At 39.0% G+C, this 26,425-nt stretch overlaps 1 protein-coding gene across 8 annotated transcripts in view; it reads left to right on the top strand.

Moving 5' to 3' along the window:
- The window catches only part of Mpp7 (MAGUK p55 scaffold protein 7), a 293,217-nt gene extending 267,047 nt beyond the window's left edge, over nucleotides 1-26,170 (top strand). For 4 of the 8 annotated variants that reach the window (XM_085833408.1, XM_085833407.1, XM_085833412.1 and 1 more), the window contains exons 15-18: nucleotides 17,978-18,071; nucleotides 19,088-19,196; nucleotides 20,913-21,056; nucleotides 23,117-26,168. In XM_085833408.1, coding sequence (XP_085689534.1) covers nucleotides 17,978-18,071; nucleotides 19,088-19,196; nucleotides 20,913-21,056; nucleotides 23,117-23,296 — 527 coding nt within the window. In that variant the 3' untranslated portion in view covers nucleotides 23,297-26,168. Of the gene's footprint in view, nucleotides 1-17,977; nucleotides 18,072-19,087; nucleotides 19,197-20,912; nucleotides 21,057-23,116 lie in introns of all 8 variants that reach the window. The other 4 variants (XM_085833413.1, XM_029472157.2, XM_085833409.1 and 1 more) reach the window with 2 other exon arrangements.
- The last annotated feature ends 255 nt before the right edge of the window (nucleotides 26,171-26,425 follow it).

Raw genomic sequence — 26,425 nt, 5'->3', positions numbered from 1 at the left:
AGTCTGGTATAATTCTGATAGGTCTGCCTTTTTATGTTACTTGGCCTTTTTCCCTTAAAGCTTTTTTAATTCATTTTTTGTTCTGTGAATTTAGTGGTTTGATTGATAGGATTTTCTTTTCTGGTCCAATCTATTTGGTGTTTTATAGGAATCTTATACATTTATAGCCATCTCTTTCTTTAGGTTGGGGAAGTTTTCTTCTATGATTTTGTTGAAGATGTTTTTTGGGTCTTTTGAGCTGGGAATCGTCACTCTTCTCATTTCCTATTATTCTTAGATTTGGTCTTTTGATTGTGTCCTGGATTTCCTGTATGTTTTGGGTTAGTTTTTTATGTTTAGTATTTTCATTGACAGTTGTGTCAATATCTTCTAAGGTATCTTCTACACCAGAGATTTTTCTCTTCTGTCTCTTCTATTCTCATATTCTCATATTCTCTCTCTCTCTCTCTCTCTCTCTCTCTCTCTCTCTCTCTAGTTTTTCATTAGACTTTTTCTGTATTTGCATTTCAAATCTTATCCCTTTTCTTGGTTTCCCTTCTGAAAACCCTCATCCCATCCCCCCACCCCCTGCTTCTATGAGGGTGTTCCCCTACCCACCCAACCCCATTTCCCCATCCTGGCATTCCCCTACACTGGGGCATCCAACCCTCACAGGATCAATGGCTTTCCTCCCATTGATGTCCGACAAGGCCCTCCTCTGTTACATATGCTGCTAGAGCCATGGGTCGCTCCATGTGTACTCTTTGGTTGGTGGTTTTGTCCCTGGGAGCTTTTTGGGGGTCTGGTTGGTTGATATTGTTGTTCCTTCTCTGGGCCTGCAAACCCCTTAAGGTCCTTCAGTCCTTTCTCTAACTCCTCCATTGGGGACCAAGAAACAAGCTGGAGTAGCATGGTCCCAAGAAACAAGGTGGAGTCATTCTAATATCGAATAAAATCAACTTTCAACCAAACATTATCAAAAAAGATAAGGAAGGACACTTCATACTTGTCAAAAGAAAAGTCTACCAAGTTGAACTCTCAATTCTGAACCAAATGCAAGGGCACCCATATTCGTAAAAGAAACTTTACTAAAGCTCAAAGCACGCATTGCCCCTCACACAATAATAGTGGGAGACTTCACCCCTCTCTCATTAATAGACCAATCATGAAAACAGAGACACAGTGAAACTAACAGAAGTTATGGACCTAATGGATTTAACAGATAACTGTAGAACATTTCATCCTAAAACAAAACAATATACCTTCTTCTCAGCACCTCATGGTACCTGTCTCTTGTATTCCCTTGTTAATGCTTGCATCTGTAGTTCCTGATCTCTTTTCTATGTTTCCCATGGTTGCCTCCATTGTGTTTTCTTTATTGTTTCTACTTCCATTTTTAGGTCTTGGTCTGCTTTGTTCAGTTCCTTTGACCTGTTTGATTGTGTTTTCTTGTATTTCTTTAAGGGATTTATTTGTTTCCTCTTTAAGGGCTTCTCCCTGTTTACCTGTGTTTTCCAGTATTTCTTTTAGTGTGTTATTTATATCATCCTTATAGAACTCTATTATCTTCATGAGATAGGATTTTAGGTCAACATCCTGGTTTTCAGGTATGTTGGTGTATCCAGGGCTTGCTGTGGTGGGAAAACTGGGTTCTGATGGTGTCAGAGTATATTGGCTTCTGTTGTTTGTGATCTTGTGCTTGCCTCTCACCATCTGATTATCTCTGGTGTTACCTGACCTGGGTGGCTCTGTCTGGAGCCTGGCTCCTGTGTCCCTGGGTTGCTGCAGGTCTCCTGGTAGGCCTGTGCCCCTAGCTATAGCAAACTTCCAGAGGATAAGGGGATTCAGACGGTGGGGCCTTTTGAGGAGCAGACATTCTGATGGTCTGCATGTTGTAAGGTGCAGGCCAGAAAGTAGATGGGATTCACCCAGGGGAGGAGTTGGGGATGGAGATGGCTCCTGAAGGTTATTCGGAGGGTCCCTTACTTGTGGCACTGGCTGTAGCTGACATATTGGGAAGCCTTCAGACTGTGGAATCTTCAGAGGAGCAGACATGCTGATGGTCAGTCCAATCAGAAGGTTCAGGACAGAAAGCTGGGTTGAAAATTTTGTGGGCAGGTTACTGTTTCTATTGCTCTACTGGGGTTCCTGCCTGGCTACAGAAGGTGGCCTCTTCCAGTTTCATATCCCAAGGACATAGCCAAGGTTACTCCTATTGATTCTTGGGTGGCCCCTTCTCTAAGGTCTCTGTCTCTTCCTAGAGATGCCCTCACCTTCCCACTCCTGTCAGTTTCATATTTCCATTCATTTTCATGACCCACCAGCCATCTCTCCTGTCTTTCCTGACACCTGATCTTGAACTCTCATTCCTCTCCCTACACCTCTCTCCCAGTTCGCTCTCTCCATCTGCCTCTTATGACTATTTTATTCCCACTTCTAAGTGAAATTAAAGCTTCCTCACTTGGGCCTTCTTTCTGGTTTAGCTTCTTTGACTCTGTGGAGTGTAACATGGTACCTGTATTTTATGGCTAATATCCACTTTTAAATAAGTTCATACCATGCATGTCCTTTTAGGACTGGACTACCTCACTCAGGATGATATTCTCAAGTTTCATACATTTGCCTGCAAAATTCATGATTTTTCTTTTAATAGCTGAATGGTATTCCATTGTGTAGATATACATGGTTTTTTTTTTAACTTTTTTTTAATTAGGTATTTTCTTCATTTACATTTCAAATGCTATTCCAAAAGTCCCCATACCCCCCCCCCCACTCACCTACCCACCCACTCCCACTTCTTGGCCCTGGAGTTCCCTTGTACTGAGGCATATAAAGTTTGCAAGACCAAGGGGCCTCTCTTCCCAATGATGGCCGAGTAGGCCATCTTCTGATACATATGCAGCTAGAGACACGAGCTCCGGGGATACTGGTTAGTTCATGTTGTTGTTCCAACTATAGGGTTGCAGAACCCTTTAGCACCTTGGGTACTTTCTCTAGCTCCTCCATTAGGGGCCCTGTGTTCCATCCAATGGCTGACTGTGAGCATCCACTTCTGTGTTTGCCAGGCCCCAGCATAGCCTCACAAGACAGCTATATCAGGGTCCTTTCAGCAAAATCTTGCTGGTGTATGCAATGGGGTCAGCATTTGGAGGCTGATTATGGGATGGCTCCCCGGGTGTTGCAGTCTCTAGATGGTCCATCCTTTCATCTCAGCTCCAAACTTTGTCTCTGTAGCTCCTTCCATGGTGTTTTGTTCCCAATTCTAAGAAGGGGCAAAGTGTCCACACTTCTTCTTGAGTTTCATGTGTTTTACAAATTGTATCTTGGATATTCTAAGATTCTGGGCTAATATCCACTTATCAGTGAGCACATATCATGTGAGTTCTTTTGTGATTGGGTTACCTCACTCAGGATGATGCCCTCCAGGTCCATCCATTTTCCTAGGAATTTCATAAATTCCTTATTTTTAAAAGCTGAGTAGTACTCCATTGTATAAATGTACCACATTTTCTGTATCCATTCTTCTGTTGAGGGACATCTGGGTTCTTTCCAGTTTCTGGCTATTATAAATAAAGGTCCTATGAACATAGTGGAGCATGTGTCCTTCTTACCAGTTAGAACATCTTCTGGATATGTGCCCAGGAGAGGTATTGTGGGATACTCCAGTAGTACTATGCCCAATTTTCTGAGATACCACCAGACTGATTTCCATAGTGGTTGTACAAGCTTGCAATCCAACCAACAATGGAGGAGTGTTCCTCTTTTTCCACATTCTCGCCAGCATTCATTGTCACCTGAGTTTTTGATTTTACCCATTCTGATTGGTGTGAGGTAGAATCTCAGGGTTGTTTTGATTTCCATTTCCTGATGACTAAGGATGTTGAACATTTCATTAGGGGTTCCTTGCCATTTGATATTCCTCAGTAGAAAAGTATTCCATGATACCAAATTCACACAATATTTTTTCACGAATCCAGCCCTTCAAAGGATAATAACAGAAAACAAACAAAAAACAAAAACCAATACAAGGACGGAAACTATGCCCTAAAAACAGGAAGAAAGTCATCCTTCAACAAACCTAAAAAAAGAAAGCCACAAGAACAGAATGCCAACTCTAACAACAAAATAGTAGAAAGCAACAATTACTTTTCCTTAATATCAATGGATTCAATTCCCCAATAAAAAGACATAGACTAATAGACTGGCTGCACAAACAGGACCCAGCATTTTGCTGCTTACAGGAAACCAATCTCAGGGAAAAAGACAGACACTACCTCAGAATGAAAGGCTGGAAAACAATTTTTAAAGCAAATGGTCTGTAGAAACAAGCTGGAGTAGCCATTCTAATATTGAATAAAATCGACTTCTAACCCAAAGTTATCAAAAAAGACAAGGAGGGTCACTTCATACTCATCAAGGGTAAAATCTTCCAAGAGGAACTCTCAATTCTGAATATCTATGCTCCAATTGCAAGGGCAGCCACATTTATTAAAGAAACTTTAATAAAGCTCACATCACACATTACACCTCACACAATAATAGTGAGAAACTTCAACACACCACTTTCATCAATGGACAGATCGTGGAAACAGAAACTAAACAGGGACACAGTGAAACTAACAGAAGTTATGAAACAAATGGATTTAACAGAACATTTTATCCTAAAACAAAAGGATTACCTTCTTCTCAGCACCTCATGGTACCTGCTCCAAAATTGACCATATAATTGGTCACAAAACAGGCCTCAACAGATACAGAAATATTGAAATTGTCCCATGCATCCTATCAGATCACCATGGACTAAGGCTGATCTTCAATAACAACATAAATAATAGAAGACAACATTCACGTGGAAACTGAACAGCATTCTCCTCAAGGAAACCTTGGTCAAGGAAGGAATAAAAAAAGAAATTAAAGACTTTTTAGAGTTTAATGAAAATGAAGCCACAACATACCCAAACTTATGGGACGCAATGAAAGCATTTCTAAGAGGAAAACTCATAGCTCTGAGTGCCTCCAAAAAGAAACTAGAGAGAGCACACACCTCAAAGCTCTAGAACAAAAGAAAGCAAATTCTCCCAAGAGGAGTAGACAGCAGGAAATAATCAAACTCAGGGGCAAAATCAACCAAGTAAAAACAAGAAGAACTATTCAAAGAATCAACAAAAGGAGGAGCTGGTTCTTTGAGAAAATCAACAAGATAGATAAACCCTTAGCCATATTCACTAGAGGGCAGAGGGACAGCATCCTAATTAACAAAATCAGAAATGAAAAGGGAGACATAACAACACATCCTGAAGAAATCCAAAACACCATCAGATCCTTCTACAAAAGGCTATACTCAACCAAACTGGAGAACCTGGATGAAATGGACAAATTTCTAGACAGATACCAGGTAACAAAGTTAAATCAGGATCAGATTAATGATCTAAACAGTCCTATATCCCCTAAAGAAATAGAAGCAGTCATTAATAGTCTCCCCCCCCCCAAAAAAAAGCCCAGGACCAGATGAGTTTAGTGCAGAGTTCTATCAGACCTTTAAAGAAGACCTAATTCTAGATCTTCTCAAACCATTCCACAAAATAGAAACAGAAGGTACTCTACGCAATTCATTCTAAGAAGCCACAATTACTCTGATACTTAGAACACATAAAGATCCAACAAAGAAAGAGAACTTCAGACCAATTTCCCTTATGAATATCGATGCAAAAATACTCAATAAAATTCTCGCTAACCGAATCTAAGAACACATCAAAACAATCATCCATCCTAACCAAGTAGGTTTCATCCCAGGGATGCAAGGATGGTTCAATATATGGAAATCCATCAACGTAATCCAGTATATAAACAAACTCAAAGACAAAAACCGCATGATCATCTCGTTAGATGCTGAGAAAGCATTTGACAAAATCCAACCCATTCATGATAAAAGTCTTGGAAAGATCAGGAATTCAAGGCCCATACATAAACATGATAAAAGCAATCTACAGCAAACCAGTAGCCAACATTAAAGTAAATGGTGAGAAGCTGTAAGCAATCACTAAAATCAGGGACTAGACAAGGCTGCCCACTTTCTCTCTACCTCTTCAACATAGTACTTGAAGTCCTAGCCAGAGCAATTCGACAGCAAAAGGAGATCAAGGGGATACAAATTGGAAAGGAAGAAGTCAAAACATCACTATTTGCAGATGATATGATTGTACATATAAGTGACCCTAAAAATTCAACCAGAGAACTTCTAAACCTGATAAACAGCTTCGGTGAAGTAGCTGGATATAAAATTTACTCAAACAATTCAATGGCCTTTCTCTACACAAAGGATAAACAGGCTGAGAAAGAAATTTGGGAAACAACACCCTTCTCAATAGTCACAAATAATATAAAATACCTTGGCATGATTCTAACTAAGAAAGTGAAAGATCTGTATGATAAGAACTACAAGTCTCTGAAGAAAGAAATCAAAGAAGATCTCAGAAGATGGAAAGATCTCCCATGCTCATGGATTGGTAGGATCCGTATAGCAAAAATGGCTATCTTCCCAAAAGCAATCTACAGACTCAATGCAATCCCCATCAAAATTCCAACACAATTCTTCAACGAATTAGAAAGGGCAATTTGCAAATTCATCTGGAATAACAAAAAACCTAGGATAGCAAAAACTCTTCTCAAGGATAAAAGAACCTCTGGTGGAATCACCATGCCTGACCTAAAGCTGTACTACAGAGCAATTGTGATAAAAACTGCATGGTACTGTTATAGCAACAGACAAGTAGACCAGTGGAATATAATTGAAGATCCAGAAATGAACCCATACAGCTATGCTCACTTGATCTTTGACAAGGGAGCTAAAACCATCCAGTGGAAAAAAGACAGCATTTTCAACAAATGGTGCTTGCACAACTTGTGGTTATGTGTCCCGAGCTATCGTTCTCGCTGGCAAGAACACACTCGGACAACTGGAATCTTCAGGAGGGAAGACCCCGACCCCGGAAAATGGCGTTGCTTATATAGCCCTCAGCCATGGTGTTTCAGCACGTGATGTGGCGTGTCAGCGTGGCGTGTCAGCTCCTGATTCGTTGCTCACCCATCACCCCATTACTATGCTCCGAGATGGGCAGTGACTAGGCGTGAGTTCACTCTCGCACCTGGGTACAAGGCTTGTTTATTAGTTAGGCACAGTGGAGGCCAGCGCCATCTTATAATGGCGATTGCTCGCGGCATGGCTCTCCACAGTTATCATGTAGAAGAATGCAAATTGATATACATGTTTTTAATCTGTTATCAGTTGAGGGACAATCTAGGTTTTTATCAGTTTCTGGCTAATATGAATAAAACTGCTTTGAACATAGTTGAGCAAGTATCCTTGTGGGATGTTGAAGCATCTTTTAGTTATATGCCCAGGAGTGATATAGCTGGGTCCTGAAGCAGAACTATTCCCAGTTTTTTTAGAAACTGCCAAATTGATTTCCAATGTAGTTATTCAAGTTTGCACTCCCACCTTGCTCCACATGGTCAGTATCATGGGCTAACACTTGAGTTTTTTTGATCATGGCTATTCTGACAGGTGTAAGATCAAACCTCAGAGTTGTTTTGATTTGCATTTCCCTGATGACTAAGGACTTTGAACATTTCCTTAAGTGCTTCTTCGCCATTTGAGATTCCTTTGTTTCAAAATCTCTTGTCTGTACCGTATTTTTAACTGGGTTATTTGGGTTATTGGTGTCTGACTTCTCAAGCTCTTTACAAATTTTGGACATTAGCCCTCCATCAGATGCAGGATTGGTGAAGATTCTTTCCCAATCTGTAAGCTGTCAATTTGTCCTATTGACAGTATCCTTTGCCTTTCAGAAGCTTTGCAATTTCATGATGTTCTATTTATCAGTTGTTTATTTTAGAGACATTGGTGTTCTGTTCAGGAATTTGTCTGCTGTACCAATGTGTTTAAGGGTATTTCCCATTTACTCTTATGATTTTTAGTATATCCAGTTTTATGTTGAGGTCCTTTATCCACTTGGAATTGAGGTTTGTGCTGGGTGCTAAGTATGAAACTATTTTCATTCTTCTACATGTAGAAATTCACTTAGATCAGCACCATTTGTTGAAGATGCCTTCACTTTTCCATTGTATGATTTTGGTTTCTTAATCAAAAATCAAGTGTCCATATATTTATTTATCGGTCTTCAGTTTGATTCCATTGATCAACATGTCTGTTTCTGTACTAATTTCATGCAGTTTTTATCACTACTGCTCTGTAGTTTGCCATGAGGTCAGGAGTAGTGATTCCTCCCAAAATTATTTTATTGTTCAGGATTGTTTTGGCTATCCTGGGATTTTTTATTTTCCATATGACGTTGAGAATTGACCTTCAAAGGTCTATAAAAAATGTGTTGAAATTTTGATGGAGTTTGAATTTGAATCTCTAGATTGCTGTGGTAAAATGGCCATTTTCACTTTGTTAATCCTACCAATCATGAGCTTGGGAGATCTTTCCATCTTCTGATATCTTCTTCAGTTTCTTTCCTCAGAGACTTGAAGTTCTTTTATACTGATCTTTTACTTACTTGGTAAGTTGCACCAAGATATTTTATATTATTTGTGGCTATTATAAAGGGTGTTGTTCCTCTAATTTCTTTCTTGACCCATGTATCATTTATATAAAGGAGGACTACTGATTTGAGTTAACTGTGTTTCCATCTACTTTACTGAAGGTGTTTATCAGCTGTAGGAGTTCTCTGGTAGAATATTTGGGATCACTTAGGTATACTATCATATCATCCACAAATAGCCATACTTTGACTTCCTCCTTTCCAGTTTGCATCCCTTTGATCTCCTTTAGTTGTCTTTTTGTTCTGGCTAGAATATCAAGTACTATATTGAATAGATAGGGAGCAAGTAGGCAGCCTTGTCTTGTCCTTGATTTTAGTGGAAATGTTTTTTTATGAGGAAGTAGGAGAAACTCTTATGAGCAGGAAGAGACTACAAAGAGGAAAAGACATTGAACTACATGCCTAGAGCCTTTCATTGGGCTTATAGCAGAAAATGAGCAGAACTGGGATGTTTCCTGTTAAGATTGGTTATGTCATGGGCCAAGCCACTTAGGCAGCTTTAGACACTGCACATGTCCCCAGGGGGAAGAAAATGTGCTGTACTCAGGCTGCTTTCTCAGTTAGGGGGTAACTATCTTAGCTTATAGCTTTGTCTATCCAATATCCAGTAACCCCTGAGTGTTACAACCCACTGACCTTTCAGGCCTCACTGGTCCCTGACCTTAGCAGATTTATAGTATGCTTTCTTTTATGTTTACATGATGTCTTACTTAGGGTTTTATTGCTGTGAAGAGACAGCATGACCAAGGCAACTCTTTTTGGTTTTTTGAGACAGGGTTTCTCTGTGTAGCCCTGGCTGTCCTGGCACTCACTTTGTAGACCAGGCTGGCCTCGAACTCAGAAATCCGTCTGCCTCTGCCTCCCGAGTGCTGGGATTAAAGGCGTGCGCCACCACGCCCGGCTGACCAAGGCAACTCTTGCAAAGGACATTTAATTGGGGCTGGCTTACAATTTCAGAGGATTAATCCATTATCATCGTGGCTGGAGACATGTCAGCAGTCAGGCAGATGTGTTGCTAGAGAAGGAGCTAAGAGTTTAACATTTTGATCCACAGGCAGCAGAAGGGTATTGGATTCCACATTGGGCAGAGCTTGAGCATAGGAGACCTCAGAACCCACCTACACAGTGACACACTTCTTCCAAGAAGGCCACACCTACTCCAAGTCCACATCTCCTAATAGTGCCACTGCCCTTGGACCAAAAATTCAAACACATGAGTCTATGAGAGCCCTTCCTACTCAGACTACCACATATGACCAGCTTGTAGATTTAGCATGGGCCATTTTACTATCTTATGACCATGGTTATAAAGATAGAGCCACACTTTTTCTTAGTTACATCATATTTATCTTCCTGTCTGCAAGGTGTTCTGGGATTGTCTCCTTTCTGGGACAAATGGGGGCTTCTTAGAAGCTGTTGTTACTTGCAGCTTAGTTTGTTATAATTAGCTGAATTAGAAGCAAAAACATGCAAAAGGCCAGTGGTGACTTATGTGTGCTCCTTGGATGAGGATTATGAGGGTGGATGCCAGTGGACCCCGTGATCCTAACTTCCTTTTTTCCCACATTCTGTTCTTCATATCAGCTCGGTTTGGTCATCTCAGATCCAGCTGCAAGCCCTCTTGTTTACCTTCCCTGGTGTTTCTAGTCTTGCATTGTAACCTAAGCTCCTTTTAAAGCTAACATCTGTTCTTACTGTATCAGAAGGAGACAGGTCTGAAAGAGAACATGTGTTATGTCTTCAACAACTATAATCTGGGTGGTTAGAGACCAGTGCTAAGAAGGCAACTGAAGTGGAATTCATGGGGCCTCAATGTTCTGCTTCTTGTTAAAGTACTGATCATATGGGTGTGCTCATCCATGGGGTCTCATTAATCTGTGTAATACACACATGCATAATATCTACACACATTCATATCAGGCTTGTATATAAACTTTTCTATATCCTAGTCTGTTTTTTTTTATATTACATAGAACTCTCTGTAGTTCAACTAATTGTAATTCATTGATATTGGATTTGCTGGTTTTGACTCCGTGTTATAGTTGTGCAGATGTTACTGTAAAAAGCTGAGTGACCAGGATTTGACACTTGTCTGTACTATTAGGGTAACTACTGTTGGGGGTATCACTTTTAACTTTTAGTGAAAGTGCTCATCTTGAGAAGGGTATCCTTGTGCAGTTTTCTCCTTTGGACTTAGTATAAAAGCTGAATGCAGTGTTGCTGATTATGAGGCTACTGTCAAGTATGCATTTCATAATGCAAGTTATCATTGTGCAGTGTGATGGTATTTTTAAGGGATACTAAGTCTAGTAAATACTGTTATGCTTGGGCTCAAACAGGTGATATGTAGTTATCAAAAAGTTCTTTGATAGTTAAATAGCTAATACAGAAAAAAAATCATTGATGTCCAGTATTGTTATTGTTGTTGTTTTTTAATTACTCTCTCTCTCTCTTTTTGTGTGAATTTTTTAATTCGATATTTTCTTTATTTACATTTCAAATGTTATCCCCTTTCCTAGTTTTCCCTCTGAAAACCCCTATCCCTTCTCCCCTCCCCCACTCACCAACCCACCCATTCCTGCTTCCTGGCCCTGGCAGTCCCCTATACTGGGGCATAAAACCTTCATAGGACCAAGGGCCTCTCCTCCCATTGATGACCAACTAGGCTCTCCTCTGCTGCATATGCAGCTAGAGCCCTGAGTCCCACCATGTGTTTTATTTAGTCCCTGGGAGCTCTGGGGGTACTGGTTAGTTCATATTGTTGTTCCTCCTATGGTGCTTCATACCCCTTCATCTCCTTAGATACGTTCTCTAGCTCCTTCATTGGGGGCCCTGTGCTCTGTCCAATAGATGGCTATTGGACACTTCTGTATTAGTCAGGCACTGGCAGAGACTCTCAGGAGACAGCTATATCAGGCTCCTGTCAACAAGGTCTTGTTGGCATCAACAATAGTGTCTGGGTTTGGTAGTTGTTTATGTGATGGAGCCCCAGGTGGAGCAGTCTTTGTATGTTCATTCCTTCAGTCACTGCTTCACACTTTAACTCTGTAACTCCTTCCATGGTATTATGTCCCCCCTTCTAAGAAGGTCTGAAGTATCCACACTTTGGTCTTCCTTCTTGAGTTTCATGTGTTTTGTGAATTGTATCTTGGGTATTCCAAGCTTCTGGGGTAATACCAGTTAGTGCATATCATGTGTGTTCTTTTGTGATTGGGATACCTCACTCAGAATGATATCCTCTAGATCCATCCATTTGTCTAAGAATTTCATAAATGCATTGTTTTTAATAGCTGAGAAGTACTCCATTGTGTAAATGTACCACATTTTCTGTATCCATTCCTCTTTGGAGGGACATCTGGGTTCTTTCCAGCTTCTGGCTATTATAAATAAGGTTCCTATGAACATAGTAGAGCATATGTCCTTATTACATCTTGGAGCATCTTCTGAGTATATGCCCAGGAATGGTATTGCTGGATCCTCCGGTAGTACTGTGTCCAATTTTCTGAGGAACCGCCAGACTGATTTCCAGAGTGGTTGTACCAGCTTGCAGTCCCATCAGCAAGGGAGGAGTGTTCCTCTTTCTCCACATCCTCAACAGCATCTGCTGTCACCTGACTTTTTGATCTTAACCATTCTGACTGGTATGAGGTGGAATCTCAAGGTTGTTTTGATTTGCATTTCCCTGATGACTAAGGATGTTGAGGATTTTTTAAGTACTTCCCAGCCATTCTGTATTCCTCAGTTGAGAATTCTTTGTTTAGCTCTGTACCCCATTTTTTTAGTACGGTTATTTGGTTTTCTGGAGTCTAACTACTTGAGTTCTTTGTATATATTCAATATTATCCCTCTATCAGATTTAGGATTGGTAAAGATCTTTTCCCAATCTCTTGGTTGCTGTTTTGTCCTATTGACAGTGTCCTTTGCCTTACAGAAGCTTTGCAATTTTATGAGGTCCCATTTGTTAATTATTGGTGTTCTGTCCAGGAATTTTTCTCCTGTGCCCATATGTTCAAGGCTCTTCCCTGCTTTCTCCTGTTTAAGTTTCAGTGTCTCTGGTTTTATGTGGAGGTCCTTGATCCACTTAGACTTGAGATTTGTACAAGGAGATAAGAATGGATCAGTTCACATTCTTCTACATGCTAACTGCCAGTTGAGCCAGCATTATTTCTTGAAAATGCCGTCTTTTTTTCCACTGGATGGTTTTAGCTCCTTTGTCAAATATCAAGTGACCATAGGTGTGTGGGTTCATTTCTGTGTCTTCAATTCTATTCCATTGATCTACCTGTCTGTCTGTCTGTCACTGTGCAAGTTCCGTGCAGGTTGGTTTTTTTTTGTTTGTTTGGTTTTTGTTTTTTTGTTTTTTTTTTAATCACAATTGCTCTGTAGTACAGCTAGAGGTCAGGGATAGTGATTCTACCGGAGGTTCTTTTATTGTTGAGAATAGTTTTTGCTATCCTAGATTTTTTGTTATTCTAGATGAATTTACAAGTTGCCCTTACTAACTCGGTGATTGGAATTTTGATGGGGATTGCATTGAATCTGTAGATTGCTTTCGGCAGGATAGCCATTTTGACTATGTTAATCCTGCCAATCCATGAGCATGGGAGATCTTTCCATCTTCTGAGATCTTCTTTGATTTCTTTCTTCAGAGACTTGAAGTTCTTATCATACAGATCTTTCACTTCCTTAGTTAGAGTCACGCCAAGATATTTTATATTTTTCGTGACTATTGTTAAGGGTGTTGTTTCCCTAATTTCTTTCTCAGCCTGTTTATCCTTTGTGTAGAGAAAGGCCACTGATTTGAGTTAAATTTATATCCAGCTACTTCACTGAAGTTGTTTACCAGGTTTAAGAGTTCTCTGATGGAATTTTTGGGGTCACTTATGTATACTATCATATCATCTGCATATACTGACATTTTGACTTCCTCCTTTTCAGTTTCTGCTCTTGAGTATATATCATCTAATATGTACTCAACAAAATATTTTCCTACTATGAAATGTATTGGTAGTTTTCATGAAGGAATAAATTCTATCAGTCTCTAATCCTACTTTTGGAAAGATTGTGACATTCCATTAAGAACAACACCAGTTCTTGGTGCTCTGTGGAGAGGAATAAAAGACTGTTGAAGGGACTTTGTATTATAATATATTTGCTGGCTTGGTAAAGGAATTAGTTTTGGAACATAACTGAAACTATTTGGCTTTAAAAATGCAATGCTTTGGGACTGGCATGATGTCCAAGCCTGAAAGCCTGAGTCTGATCCCTAGAACCCTACATGGTAGATAGAGAGAAACAGCTCCAGGAAGTTTTCCTTTCACCCCTCACATGTACACTGTGGTATGCACCCCACACAATTAATTAATTTAATGTCATTAATTTTTTAAAATTGCTACTTTTCCCAGTTCCTAGTTTTCTGTTAAACATTATTAAAAGATACAATTGAAATATGTAGTATGGATATGGATCTGTTTCATTCTGTGTCTGCATATGTGTTAGCATTATCACGGGCATAATGAGGATTTCTACCTCCAAAATGTCCACGTTCTACTGGACTTTCCCCTCTGCCACCTGTCAAGTACTGCTCTGCACTCATCACTGAGGACTGTTGTAATCCTTGGCACTTTATATTGAATTACATAGTGAAAAACAATTTGTCTTTGCACGTTCCTTTTTATTTAGCATGAATTTACAATGTCTCACACATCTGTAGTTCTTGTGTACCATTTTTTGGCATGGAAATAACTGCACTCTATCTACATACTCACCTGGGATACCAAGGTTCCTCTACCACCCGTACTTTTGTCTATTAACAAATACAGCAATTATGGTTTACAAGAATTGGGTAATACATGGGTCTTTATTTCCTTTGACCAAACAAGTAGAGGGATGGCCAAACCATATGTTTAACATTTTTAGAGATCACAAGACTGGGTTGGGGTATGCATTGAATTGGGAAGAAGAGAAGCGGTTTGCATACCAAGCTGTTTGAGTGTTACCACTTTATTCCTGAAGAGTCAAATTTCCTCATCACTTCTTTCCATCTGAAATTTTTTTCTGGAACAGTCTGCAATGAGCACTGGATTATTTCATCTGAGAAGGTCTCTACTTTGCCACTTTTTCCTGAAAGAGAGTTTGGATAATAACTCCTTTCTTTCAGTTAGGTAAAAAGGTTATTTCATAGATTTCATGTTTTAATTTACAGAAAGAAGCCTGAGTTAGTAGAAGTTATCATTCTCCATACTAATTGTGTTCTAGAGGCTTCCAAGTCATGTTATCACCACTGGGAGTTTAGTATTTGTGTATAAATATCTAGGCATGTTTTGACTTTTTAAAAAAAATTGTTTTGGGATCTGATGGACTTTTGCAGTGTGTGAGTTTGTGCTTTTTCCCCAAATGTTTACAGGTTTAGGATCATTAAGCCTTCCCAGGACTATTTTCTGACAGTTCTCAGTTTGTTTTTGTGATTAGGACCCCAGTTACACATGCCATGGATATTTCAGTGTTTGTATGTAGGGCCTTCCATTTATACCTCTTCATGTTTTCCCTCATGGTTGTTCACAGTCTGTGAACTATATTGCTCTGTCTTTAAGATCGATGACTTTCATTTAACCTCTTTTATACTGATGAGCCTTCTAGTGGTTTGTTCCTGTCATGTTGTATCTTTTTAGCTATAGAATTTCTACTTACTCCTTCATAGTTTGTGTTTTTATGGTAAATTTTCATACTTTTAATCCAGCTCAGATAAGTTTTCCTTCCTGAAGCATAGTTATAATATCTGCTTTTAAGTCTGATATTCAAACTTTTGGACCATTCAGGGGATTTTATCTGTTATTGTTTCCCTTGAGAATTGTATCTTTTATGTTATATAGTTTTGGATTACATTTTTATATTGTGAATATGTTAGTGCCATCTCCTAATCTAAATTCTGGAGACTACTCATACATTTATTTTATAATGTGATCAGCTATGTTAAATTTAGACCCTACGTTCCCTTCATTGGTGTGTGCTGTGGTTTCACTATGCTCTGACTCAGAGAGGAGGCTGAGGCTTCTGTACACATCTTAATTGAGTTCTGTAAGCCTTTCTCTGTGTGTGTGTGTGTGTGTGTGTGTGTGTGTGTAACACATGTGTTTCTTTCTCCATTTTTCAGAGGTTAAACCAAGATCTGTGTATTCTAACCATACTTACATCTTAAATTCCATTGGTTTGAATCTGAACCTTATACACAGGACAGAAGTTATTATTAGAACACTGTTGATTTCTAAAGAGAATTAATGTATTCCCTTTTATGCTTTCTCCACTTCTCCACAATCTTAACTTACATTCCCTGTCCCATTTACACACACCCATATACCCTGCTGATTTCTTAGCTTACACCCACCCCCATGCACCCACACATACCCACACATCTGCATACCCTGTTGATTTTGCTAAGCAGGTGGTGGTGGTTGTTGTTGTTGTTGTTGTTGTTGTTGGAATGACAGGGCCTTTTTCAAGGCAGGTGCACCTGCCCAGTGACTTGCATGCTAGGACACAAAGGTCTCCAAAAGTTAACTGGGAACAGTGGCTCTCAAGTTTCCTGCCCCACACCAGTGAGGGTTAAAGACACAGACAAAGAGAGTAAGTGAACTGAAAGCATCTTTGCTTAGAAAAATTAAGGGAAAATAAAAGACATTCCCATAACTCCAAGGGGAAGGAGAAACCCGGGAGTGGCTTACTTTGGGTTTTTCATAGGACTGTGACAGGTCAATGACGAGGCTTTGTTACATGCTGATCATCCAGTTCCAGGAGCTGAAGCCCACCTCCTGTCTCTGACTTCTGCCTTGTTAGCTGCTAATCTTGTCTGTGTGCTCTCTGTAGCAAAGGACTAGCTTGCCACTGTCAGCCCTGTGGTCTATCAAATTGCTCTTTGTTCTCAGCATTAGTTTGCCTATCTTGCATTTCACCAAGGGGAGGTGATAACATTAGCACAGCCACCAAGATGTAGCCTCAGTGTTTCTTAACTGTCATGCCATCTTTATCTATGGGGTGATCTGCAGGAGTCTCTTTATTAGAAGCCACACTTCAGTCATTTATATTCAGCTTCATCATCAGAAGCTGGAGGATGCGAGGGATCTACAGAATCTTGCAGATATTCCCCAGGGCATCATGGGAGCCAGGCAGCCAGCACCTTGCTTCCCAGGGCCCCTGTCTTTTTTTTTTTTTTTTTTTTTTTTTTTTTTTTTTTGCCTGTTCAGCTTGGCTGTCTCTACCCAGCTACAGTCTCTTATTTTTCTTCCTTCATGTTGCCCACCACCCTTTTAACCCTAACATTTCTTTTAAACCCAACATGAGTTTTTAGCATAAAATCTGTGATTAGTTGCATCATGGCCCTTGTTCCTTCCTGACTACCTACAGGATTGTCCCTGTCTTGTTACAGTACATCATACTTCTAAGAGAAACAAAGTCAGCCTTTCCCTAGGCAGATTCTCTGCCTTCCATACCCTCCCTGTTTTTGTGTATTTGTTTTGGTTTGCTTTTTGTTTTTGTCTTTCAAGAAAGGGTTTCTCTGTATAGCCTTGGCTGTCTCGAGACTGTAAGTAAGTCTGGCCTCAAACTCACAGAGACCCACCTGCCTCTGCCTCCCAAGTGTTGTGATTAAAGGCATACACCACCATGCCTCTTTCATTGTGTATATTTTCAAGGTGTTCAGATAATTGTCAGGGGTCCAGGGTTTTGACTGTAAGATCAGGAAGGGGGGCAATAGTAGGGTTTCATATGTATGTCCACAATGGAAAGTATTGCATTTTGTCTTTCACTATTCTGTGTTTTCTGTCCCTTTATAACTCACACAAAAAGAAGTAGGCAACATTGTCAAAAATTTGCAAACTGAATCCTAGATTAAGATGCTATTAATGACTTGGCAGGAGTTGGGAATAATACCTGGAGTTATTTGATTTCATTTAGTTAGTAAAATGGAACAACACTGAAGGTCCATTCATGCTATACACTGTATGAAGAAGGCTGTACCTTCTACCTAGTACGACTACTTCAGCAAAGAAGTAGATGATAAAATAAGCCAGTTATTTGCAAAAGAAAGGTCTGGGGAGTGGACTAAAATCTACACAGATGACTACTTTTATGTATTTACTTGTATTAAAGATTCTTCAGAGGTATGAGTAAGAATCAGACCTGAAAAGCAATCAGATCCTCAGCCTAAACATTGGAACAACAGTGGAAAAGTTTGAATTTATATTCCACGGTATTTTAGCAACTAATTTGCTTTTGTTTTTTTCCTCTATGTTTTCAAATCTTGGGTAGGAAACTGATTTAATGTACTTGATTTCTTTCTAATACTCTATGGTAACTTATTTAGACTTTTTTCAACTCTTTTTTCTATCAAATTACAGACACCACTAGAGCAAGAAGAAGCCAAGAGAGTGATGGTGTGGAATATATTTTTATTTCCAAACACTTGTTTGAGACAGATGTACAAAATAACAAGTATGTGAAAATGTTGTTAAATTTTTTTTCTCTTCCTGTTGTTCTTAAGCTGGTGCCTGTATATCTACTCTTAGACAGCCTTGGGTCCCCTTCTACGTGAAACGTATTGCACTTATTAGAGTCATGTCTGAAGCCCTTAAAAGGAGGAGGTTCCGTTAGCAATTGCACATGTCCCAGTACAGGGAGCTACTGTTTCTGTGCAGCCTAAGCTTGAGGAAAACTTCCCAGGGTGCTTCTATGACTTTTTTCCAGTCCAATAATTGAATCTCAGCATGTAACTTGAGTAAGACTTTATTTTAAACGTTAATGGCTAGCTATACGATATGTTTTCCCCATAATCTTTTTCATACATATCGTAATCTCACATCGGTTCTTCACAAGGCTGGAATAAACCTCCTGTATTGGACGCTTGTTGAACCTACTGTCTCAGCTCCTCCAGCTAGCTCATACTCCACCCTCCCCCAGGTTTCCATTGCTGAGGTGTAGCTACTTCAGGGCATCAGAGGCAGGGTGTGTTTTCACACAGTATTGTGGGATTTTATTGAAATATCAAACTGCTTTCTTAGAGTTTGGCCCTATGACTGTATTTTTATAGCACATAATCACTGCCCTGGTTCCATTAGCCACCTCCCAGCTCCTGTGGCTCCAGTGCCCAGCTCTGTTACTCTGTAGTGTGCAGTGAAATTCCAGTAGTTTCTATTGTTTGGCTTATTCAATTTTTTATTGCATTGCATTAGTTCTGAAAGGGAGTGATGGAAAGCATTAGCACTCCATAGAACCAAAGTACTTTTTTGAGCTTAAGTGTAACACAAGCAAGTGTTACTGATTTGAAAATGTACAAGTTTTTTTTTTTTTAAATTGACATTTGCCGAAGTGCTTGGCTCTGTTTATTTTATTAAACACAGCAAAAAATTTTACACTTTCAGCAAAAATATCTTTTGCCTATGAAGTATAACTTGCCGTCTGCTTGTTTCATATTTAGAGACTATTCTGATGAGCGTCTTAATTTTCTACAGGTTCATTGAGTATGGTGAATATAAAAACAACTATTATGGTACAAGTATAGACTCAGTTCGCTCTGTCCTAGCTAAGAACAAGGTTTGTCTGTTGGATGTCCAGCCTCATGTAAGTAAACCGTCGTCTGTGCTTCCATTGTGCAGTTCCCTATGAACCTCCTCCAGCATCTTAGTATGAGCTTCATATGAAGTCTGCTCATTTAAATGTAGTACGGACATTGGGTAGAGGGGGAAAGACATAACGTTTCTAGAAAAGCAGATGGGAAGAAACTCAGAGATCAATGTTTGTATCTCTTGGTTTTCCTCAGTCAAGTTCACAGGCTATTATGTGCTTATTTTGGGTCTTTTAATAATGTATTACACTGTTAAATATGTTAAACATCTTGTGTTATATAGTTTGTGTTTTGTGTGTATAGTCTGAAAGTGGACATTTTAGACCTCAGTTCTCTTTCTCAAATTTTGGTCTTGGCCACAAGGTGAACATTTAAATCCCAGCAGAGCTATGAGGCACTGTTGAATACTGTCTCATCTAAGATGCCATAGGAGCTCTGTGTATCACCCAGGGGCCTCTTACAGAAACTTTGAACTAAGAAGGCCAGTGGGTGAAAACACTTATTCCTTATTTAAGCACCTCTTTCTGGATAGAGAAGCTGTAGTCAGAGGATCCTTAGCATCAAGTTGATGGCTGCCTCCTGTACAGGCACCTGGAAGGAGTAGGGGCATTCCTGCTTGTCTGAACTCCCTGTGTATAGACTCGCGGAATACATTTTTATCTGCACTTCTGAGCTTTTCCAGGCCTGCCATCCCCTTCCCCATTTCCCCATCCTGGACACCTCCACACACCCTCCTTAATACATGGAGCCTATCTACATAACCTCACAGTAAGACTCTGGTGAGGCCCTCGTGAGGAAATCAATAATATCTCTCAGTTCTGACCCTTCTGTCAGTTTCCCTTGACCACAGTTCAGTCTGCAAAAGTCAACACTTAAAACCCAGGTGTGAATTGTAGGAGGCAGAGAAGTCAGAGGTAGGGAATACCAGGAGAATACTATCCATAGAATCAACTAAGCAGGACTCATGTGGACTTACATAGATTGAAGCAGCACCATTGTCCCCGCTCTTAGAACCCTTTTCATCCTATTGGGATACTTCATCTAGCTGCTCAGCCTTGATAAGAAATTTTATGCCAAGTCCTCTTGTAACTTATTTTGCTCTCTTTGGTTGATATCCCTATGAAGCCTGCTCTTTTCTTAAGGGAAATGGAGGGGGGGGGGTTGGATCTGAGGGAGAGAGGAGAGGAGTGTGGGAGGGGACTGGTTGAGATGTTTGGTATGAGAGGAGAATAAATTAACAAAACAAAACAGGTATGGTGCTACACACCTTTATCCAGAATTCAGGAAACTGAGGCAAGAGTAGTAGGAGGCCAGGTAGGTCTGGGCTGCATAGTAGGACCCTGACTCCAAACAAAGCTAAACAAGACACTTGAGGGGTGGGGGCGGAGGGAGGATGTGCTGGCAGAGCTCATGTAGAACAGAGGCTACAGAGACTTTACCTTTCGGCTGCTAACAGAATTAAAAAAGATAGACAACTTCCAGACAGGTTACCCATCATTACATTTTTTAGAAGTGTGATCTAGAACCTAGTTTTCTGAATTTTTTAGCCACTGTGTTTCATGTTAGTGATGAGAATGCCACCCTCATTGTCAAGGACAGATTGAAGAATGACCTGTTTAATTAAAGAATAGTTTTAAGAAATTTTCTCCTACGAAATCCAGAATGCATGAGATTATGAAGAAATATAAAAAAACATCTTTTCTTCCTTGCAGACAGTGAAGCATTTAAGGACACTGGAGTTCAAACCCTATGTGATATTTATAAAACCTCCATCCATAGAGCGTTTGAGAGAGACAAGAAAAAATGCAAAGATTATTTCAAGCAGAGATGACCAAGGGACTGCAAAGCCCTTCACGGTGGGTGTCATGATCTTAGCTACCATGCACATAGCATCTAGATACCTGTTCACAGTACTTAGGGACACTGTTAATGATGAAGTTGTGATCCAGAACTCTGAAAAGGTTTGGTATGTGCATTTTGATTGGTGGCACTGTAAATTCTTGTTTCTACGAATTGATGTTTATATTACATTGACTCAGAACTACTTTGTAGAGCTGCATATAGTAATGTACCCTGCAATGCCTATAGTAATGCATATAGTAATGCATATAGTAATGTACCCCTGCAATGCCCAGCACTCAAGAGGTAAGGTTATTCTCTTCTGTCTGGCAGATTTGAAACCAATATGGTCTACAAAGCAAGAGTTTGTGCCTCAAACCAATAACTACAATGGTAGTATTAACCACTGGGTTTTAGGGCTTCCTAGCATGCACCAAGCTTTGTTTGTTTTATTTTGTTTTGTTTTTTCCCAATGCCACCAAAAAAAAAAAAAAAACACAAAGAAAAAGGAACAAAAGTATGGTATTATGCTTGCATGCTGATTTTTTTCTAAGCCGATCATTTATATAAGGGACTACTTAGCTTTTAATTTTACTTAACCTTTTTAACGCTAAAAGTCTCTAAATAAGTTTCTGTTTATCATTAATAGTCTAATCAAAAATTGTCATGATTTGCTTTGTTGCCTTATATTTTATATTTTAACACAGTAAAAAGTAGAAGCCCCATTTGGGTCATAGTATCAGGAGGCCTACACAGTCCCCTGATGACATTCATATTTCATATGAGTGCCATTGGATGCTATTGTTTCAGATGTTTGTGGCTATACTGATATTAATCTCATCAAATGAAAGTAAAGATCATTATTCAAATTCTTTAGTCAAATTATTCAAGGTTTATTTTCTATCATACAAGGATATCTCCCTGTAGCAGGGTTTGAGAAAATAGTATGAAACACGGGAGAAGGTTGGGTTTATATAGCTAAAAATACCTACAAGACTAGGGTATTTTCAGTGGTTGGGGGATTTCCAGAAGAATTTTGGTTATATAGGAACTTGGCTGAACATTCCAAAATTATTTGGCAGAACATCTTATCTTACCAGGGTAGAGGTCAGGATGTAGGATGTAGAACATAACAAATTCCAGAAATGGGTGAAGACCTAGTCAAGTTTACATTTTATAGAAAACAGGAATGAACTTATTTTGACCCTGTAATAAGATGGCTTTTAATTTTAAGATAGAGTCAGGCTGGCCCAACCATCATTGACTCTTGGAAAGCCTTTCTTTGGTTTTGTTTTCATTCTTCTCAAATTCTACCTTTTTAATCAAAAACCAACAAATAAATATTAAATCCTTTTTTTTTTCATCTAATTAGTTTTCCTTTAGTCTTTGTTCATCTGGGAACTATTGATTTTAGTTATAAAGCATGGATCTTGCTTTTGATTCCCAGTGTTGGCTCTTTGTTCTAAAAGGGTGACATTTGTCCTTAAGGGACAGATACTGTCACATGTTGCTAGTTATTTTAAGTTGTAACTAGCACTAAAGTTATTTCTCAGTAAAAATAATTCGTAAATGATGGCATAGTCTGAAGATGTGACTTATACTTTTTAATGTACTGTCCTGAGTTTTATACCTAGCTAAAATATCTCCTGGCATCTAAAATTTTATGTGGCCCAGCAGGGCTTTTGAAACACTTCTACTGGACCACAGGAGGGGCATTTGAACTATTGTCCTGTAATGCTTCCAACATTAAGGAAGTAGTTTGTGTTATACATTATTTCTTGTGACCAAACATAAATAGCCAAGCCAGAGCATCAGAGTCAACAGCACCCCTGATATCCACGACCACAGCAATGTGTCCATGCAATGGTGAGTTAGTTATTGACCCGGAAGGGAGTTCAGCTAAAGCTGATGTTAGCAGTAAAAACCTCTAAAAAAGTAGTGAAGGTGATTTTGTTTCTTTACTTTGTTTAAAGTTTGAACACATAACAGCATTAGGTAGTCATTGTAGAATGTTTTCATTTATGTGAAATAATGCAGTTGTCTGGTTACTTAATTTGTTATTACTTGTTTTTAATAGGAAGAAGACTTTCAGGAAATGATTAAATCAGCGCAGATAATGGAAAGTCAATATGGTCATCTTTTTGACAAAATCATAATAAATGATGATCTTACTGTGGCATTTAATGAGCTAAAAACAACATTTGACAAACTAGAGACTGATACCCATTGGGTCCCAGTGAGTTGGTTACATTCATAACTCAGGGAAATGTCCTTAATTGTCTTTTTACAGAGTTGCATGGTTAGATCAACTACCATGGTTTTGGTAGGATTTTTTTTTTAATAATTAGTATGACTGTCACAGATGTAAAGTCTTCAATGTCAAAGTCAAAATTTCAGTGCTGGTTTGTTTATGTCTTTTACAGCCTTATTTGAAGCACATAACTGTACAATCTAAGTCAAAATCTGCACAGTGCTATAGTCTTAGCAAAACTTGTATTTCCTGGTTTACTTTAATCTGTTTCTTTGTGAGAGGCGGTATGTATCAGAGTTCATGCCTCACTTGGGCTCAGGTGTGCTCACAGCCCTTCACTGGGCATACTTGCAGTTGAAAGCATGGGCTTGGCCGCCTTGAGCAAATCCACAGATTTAACTGAGCTGGAAATAAGACTCTGTCCTTAAAAAATATGTCCTTCATGTGCACATCTTTAAAACAAAGAAGAAACTCAAATCTTTTCTTCAGGAAGTAACTCACATATTATAGCTTAGGAAATCCTTATGAGTACATATTGGTGATGCCGCCAATATTATATAAGAAAAATCTAATTCTCCTGTTTAAGTTGAGAGTCTCACTATGTTGTCGACACTAGCCTTGAACTCAGCCTTTGTTTGCCTCAGCCTCCTGAGTACAGGAACATGCCGCTGCGTCAGGCTTTAAAATGACTTAACTGATACTACAGATGTAGATACAAACTTTTCCTCATGGTTTAGTAAAAATGGCTCTGTCTTAGGGCAAGAAATGGTCACACAGAACCTCTTACTTTAATCTATCATTCTTCAAAAGACATTTCTGGAGTCAGAAAGTTTTCTTCTCTTGCTTTGGAATTTCTCAGCAAATTATACCAATGAGTTAAGAATTCAAAAACTTGTAACACGTGTTAGAGCACAGTGAAGGAAGAGGTGCTCATGTTTCTGGTGTGCAATCGCCACACATGTAAATTGTCCTAAAGTGTGTTTTAGAAACCTTATATTGTGTTAAATTTTTGTCAACAAAATGATTAACACCAGCCAGATTGCATTTCAGCCTATTCCAAAGGAAGGTGGATTTTTAAATATTTCAATAACATTGTTCCTTTTTCTATAATTCCTTAGGTCTCTAGCAAGTGAATAATTTGCAATACTACAAATATCCATAGTTCAATCTTAGAGCAGGTTCCTGCCAGTCCTCTGAGCAGTGCAGATTAGTCAGTGGAAGATTCAGCACATCTATGACTTGCATACAAAACATTATTCTTGTTGCTTTGTAAAGAGTTTAAATATTATGTTTAAAGAAAGAATAAAATGTAGGGAAATTTTATATATTTGTGAGATATTTGAAAGGCATGTTTTTAAATTATCAAATGAGGCTATTCATAAGATAAATTGTATGTAAAGATATAATTTAAAATAGTTTTATGGGCCAGGCGTGGTGGCACACGCCTTTAATCCCAGCACTTGGGAGGCAGAGACAGGTGGATTTCTGTGTGTTCGAGGCCAGCCTGGTCTACAGAGTAAGTTCCAGGACAGCCAGGGCTACACAGAGAAACCCTGTCTTGAATGAATGGATAGATAAATAAATAATAAATAAATAATAAATAATAGTTTTATAAGCAAGATCAACATTCCATGTAAATATTGGACCTTTTGGCAGATAGGTCCACACACATATTACATGTTCACTGCTGTTTGGTGGTGTCCATGGCTAGCTTTCCTTAAGACAATGTCAAATTTCTATGTGAAGCAGAAACAAAAACTTTTCTAGTGACCTCATTACATGTTCAAGCCCAACAGTCAGATGATTGGACTAATGAACACAGTTCATGGAAGTTCTGTGTTTATTGATTAAAGCCATGCAGTTCAAACACAAAGAGGAAGGCTACTGAATTTCTATTCTGAAATCACTGCTTTGTGTGGACTGTCTAGAAGCACAAGTCTTAAAGAGTTGGTTTGGGTGGAATATTCTGTCCCTTGCGCAATGCCTACACTTCTCTAAAGGAATTTCCTATAGCAAGAATGATGAGAACTGTGTCCAGCATAGGACATTCTGAAATAGTTTAGGTATCCCATGTTCATACCTCAGGTATCTTTGCTGATTGTTTTTCTTCATCTGGTGACTGCTCTCTTCATTTTTTATTTTGGGTTAGTGCTTGGGAAATTTGGGGTAGGTAGTGAAGGTGATGGAGTGTCATGAAAATATAAATGTCTGCACCTGTTAGACCACAGCTGAGCATCTTTCTTTAAAAAATAAATAAACAGAAATAAAGCAGTTTTAGAAATCATATGGCATGTAGCCTTACCTGTTCTATTTCTTGATAAAGCTTACAAAGAGCTTTAATTTAAACATAAAAGCCAGGCCGAGATACCTACAGCATTTGGCCTTGCTGTGCTCTCTGACCTCAGCACTCCCACCACCAAGGACAAAAATACTTTGCTCCTAGCTTTCAGCAGCTTGTTTCTGGGGTGCAGTGCCAGCCACTATTAGAAATGCAGGGTTTCATTGTTTATCCATTTAAAGTTGAACCTGGTATGAGGTGCTGTTTTTCCCTATCTCCCAGTTAGAATGGCTAAAAAAGTAAAGAGATAAACTTGAAACAATAACGATGGCTTTATTGAGTAATGTGGAAACTTGGCATCTATAAGGCTGACATTCCTGGTACTATATAATCATCAAGTGTATCTAAACTGTAATAATTTAAAGTGAGCAAACATGTAAACTCGGATTTACAAAACTGTGGAATCAAAAATGTCCCTGAAGATTCAGATTTTTATTTATTTTCCTGTGGCCTATGATGGATTTATAGATAAATGTAATGGAAAGTTTTTTATCTTAATAAAGTATCTTCAAACAATATATCTGCTTGAAAGTTGTTTAGCACTTGAATATTGCTATAATTGTTCTACCCTGTGCTGCTTTTTCCATGGTGGAACAAATTCCATCCTTTGGTATTATATAATTTATTTGATCTTTCCATGCCTAAAATTAAACATTATATTTCTCTTCAAATAATGCTTTCAAGATTATTGGACAAACGGAATTCACTGCTCTTGGTGTCTTCGTAGAAGGTGAGGATGTGCAGAAACAGAATGGGATGGATACTCCAGGCCAATGTGTTGGGATCACCCATTCTCA

This window comes from Mus caroli, unplaced genomic scaffold, assembly GCF_978045245.1.
Source record: "Mus caroli unplaced genomic scaffold, Mus_caroli_1 scaffold_19, whole genome shotgun sequence".
Taxonomy (NCBI): domain Eukaryota; kingdom Metazoa; phylum Chordata; class Mammalia; order Rodentia; family Muridae; genus Mus; species Mus caroli.
The sequence above is the reverse complement of the archived record's forward strand: the minus strand, read 5'-3'. Positions and strand labels throughout refer to the sequence as shown.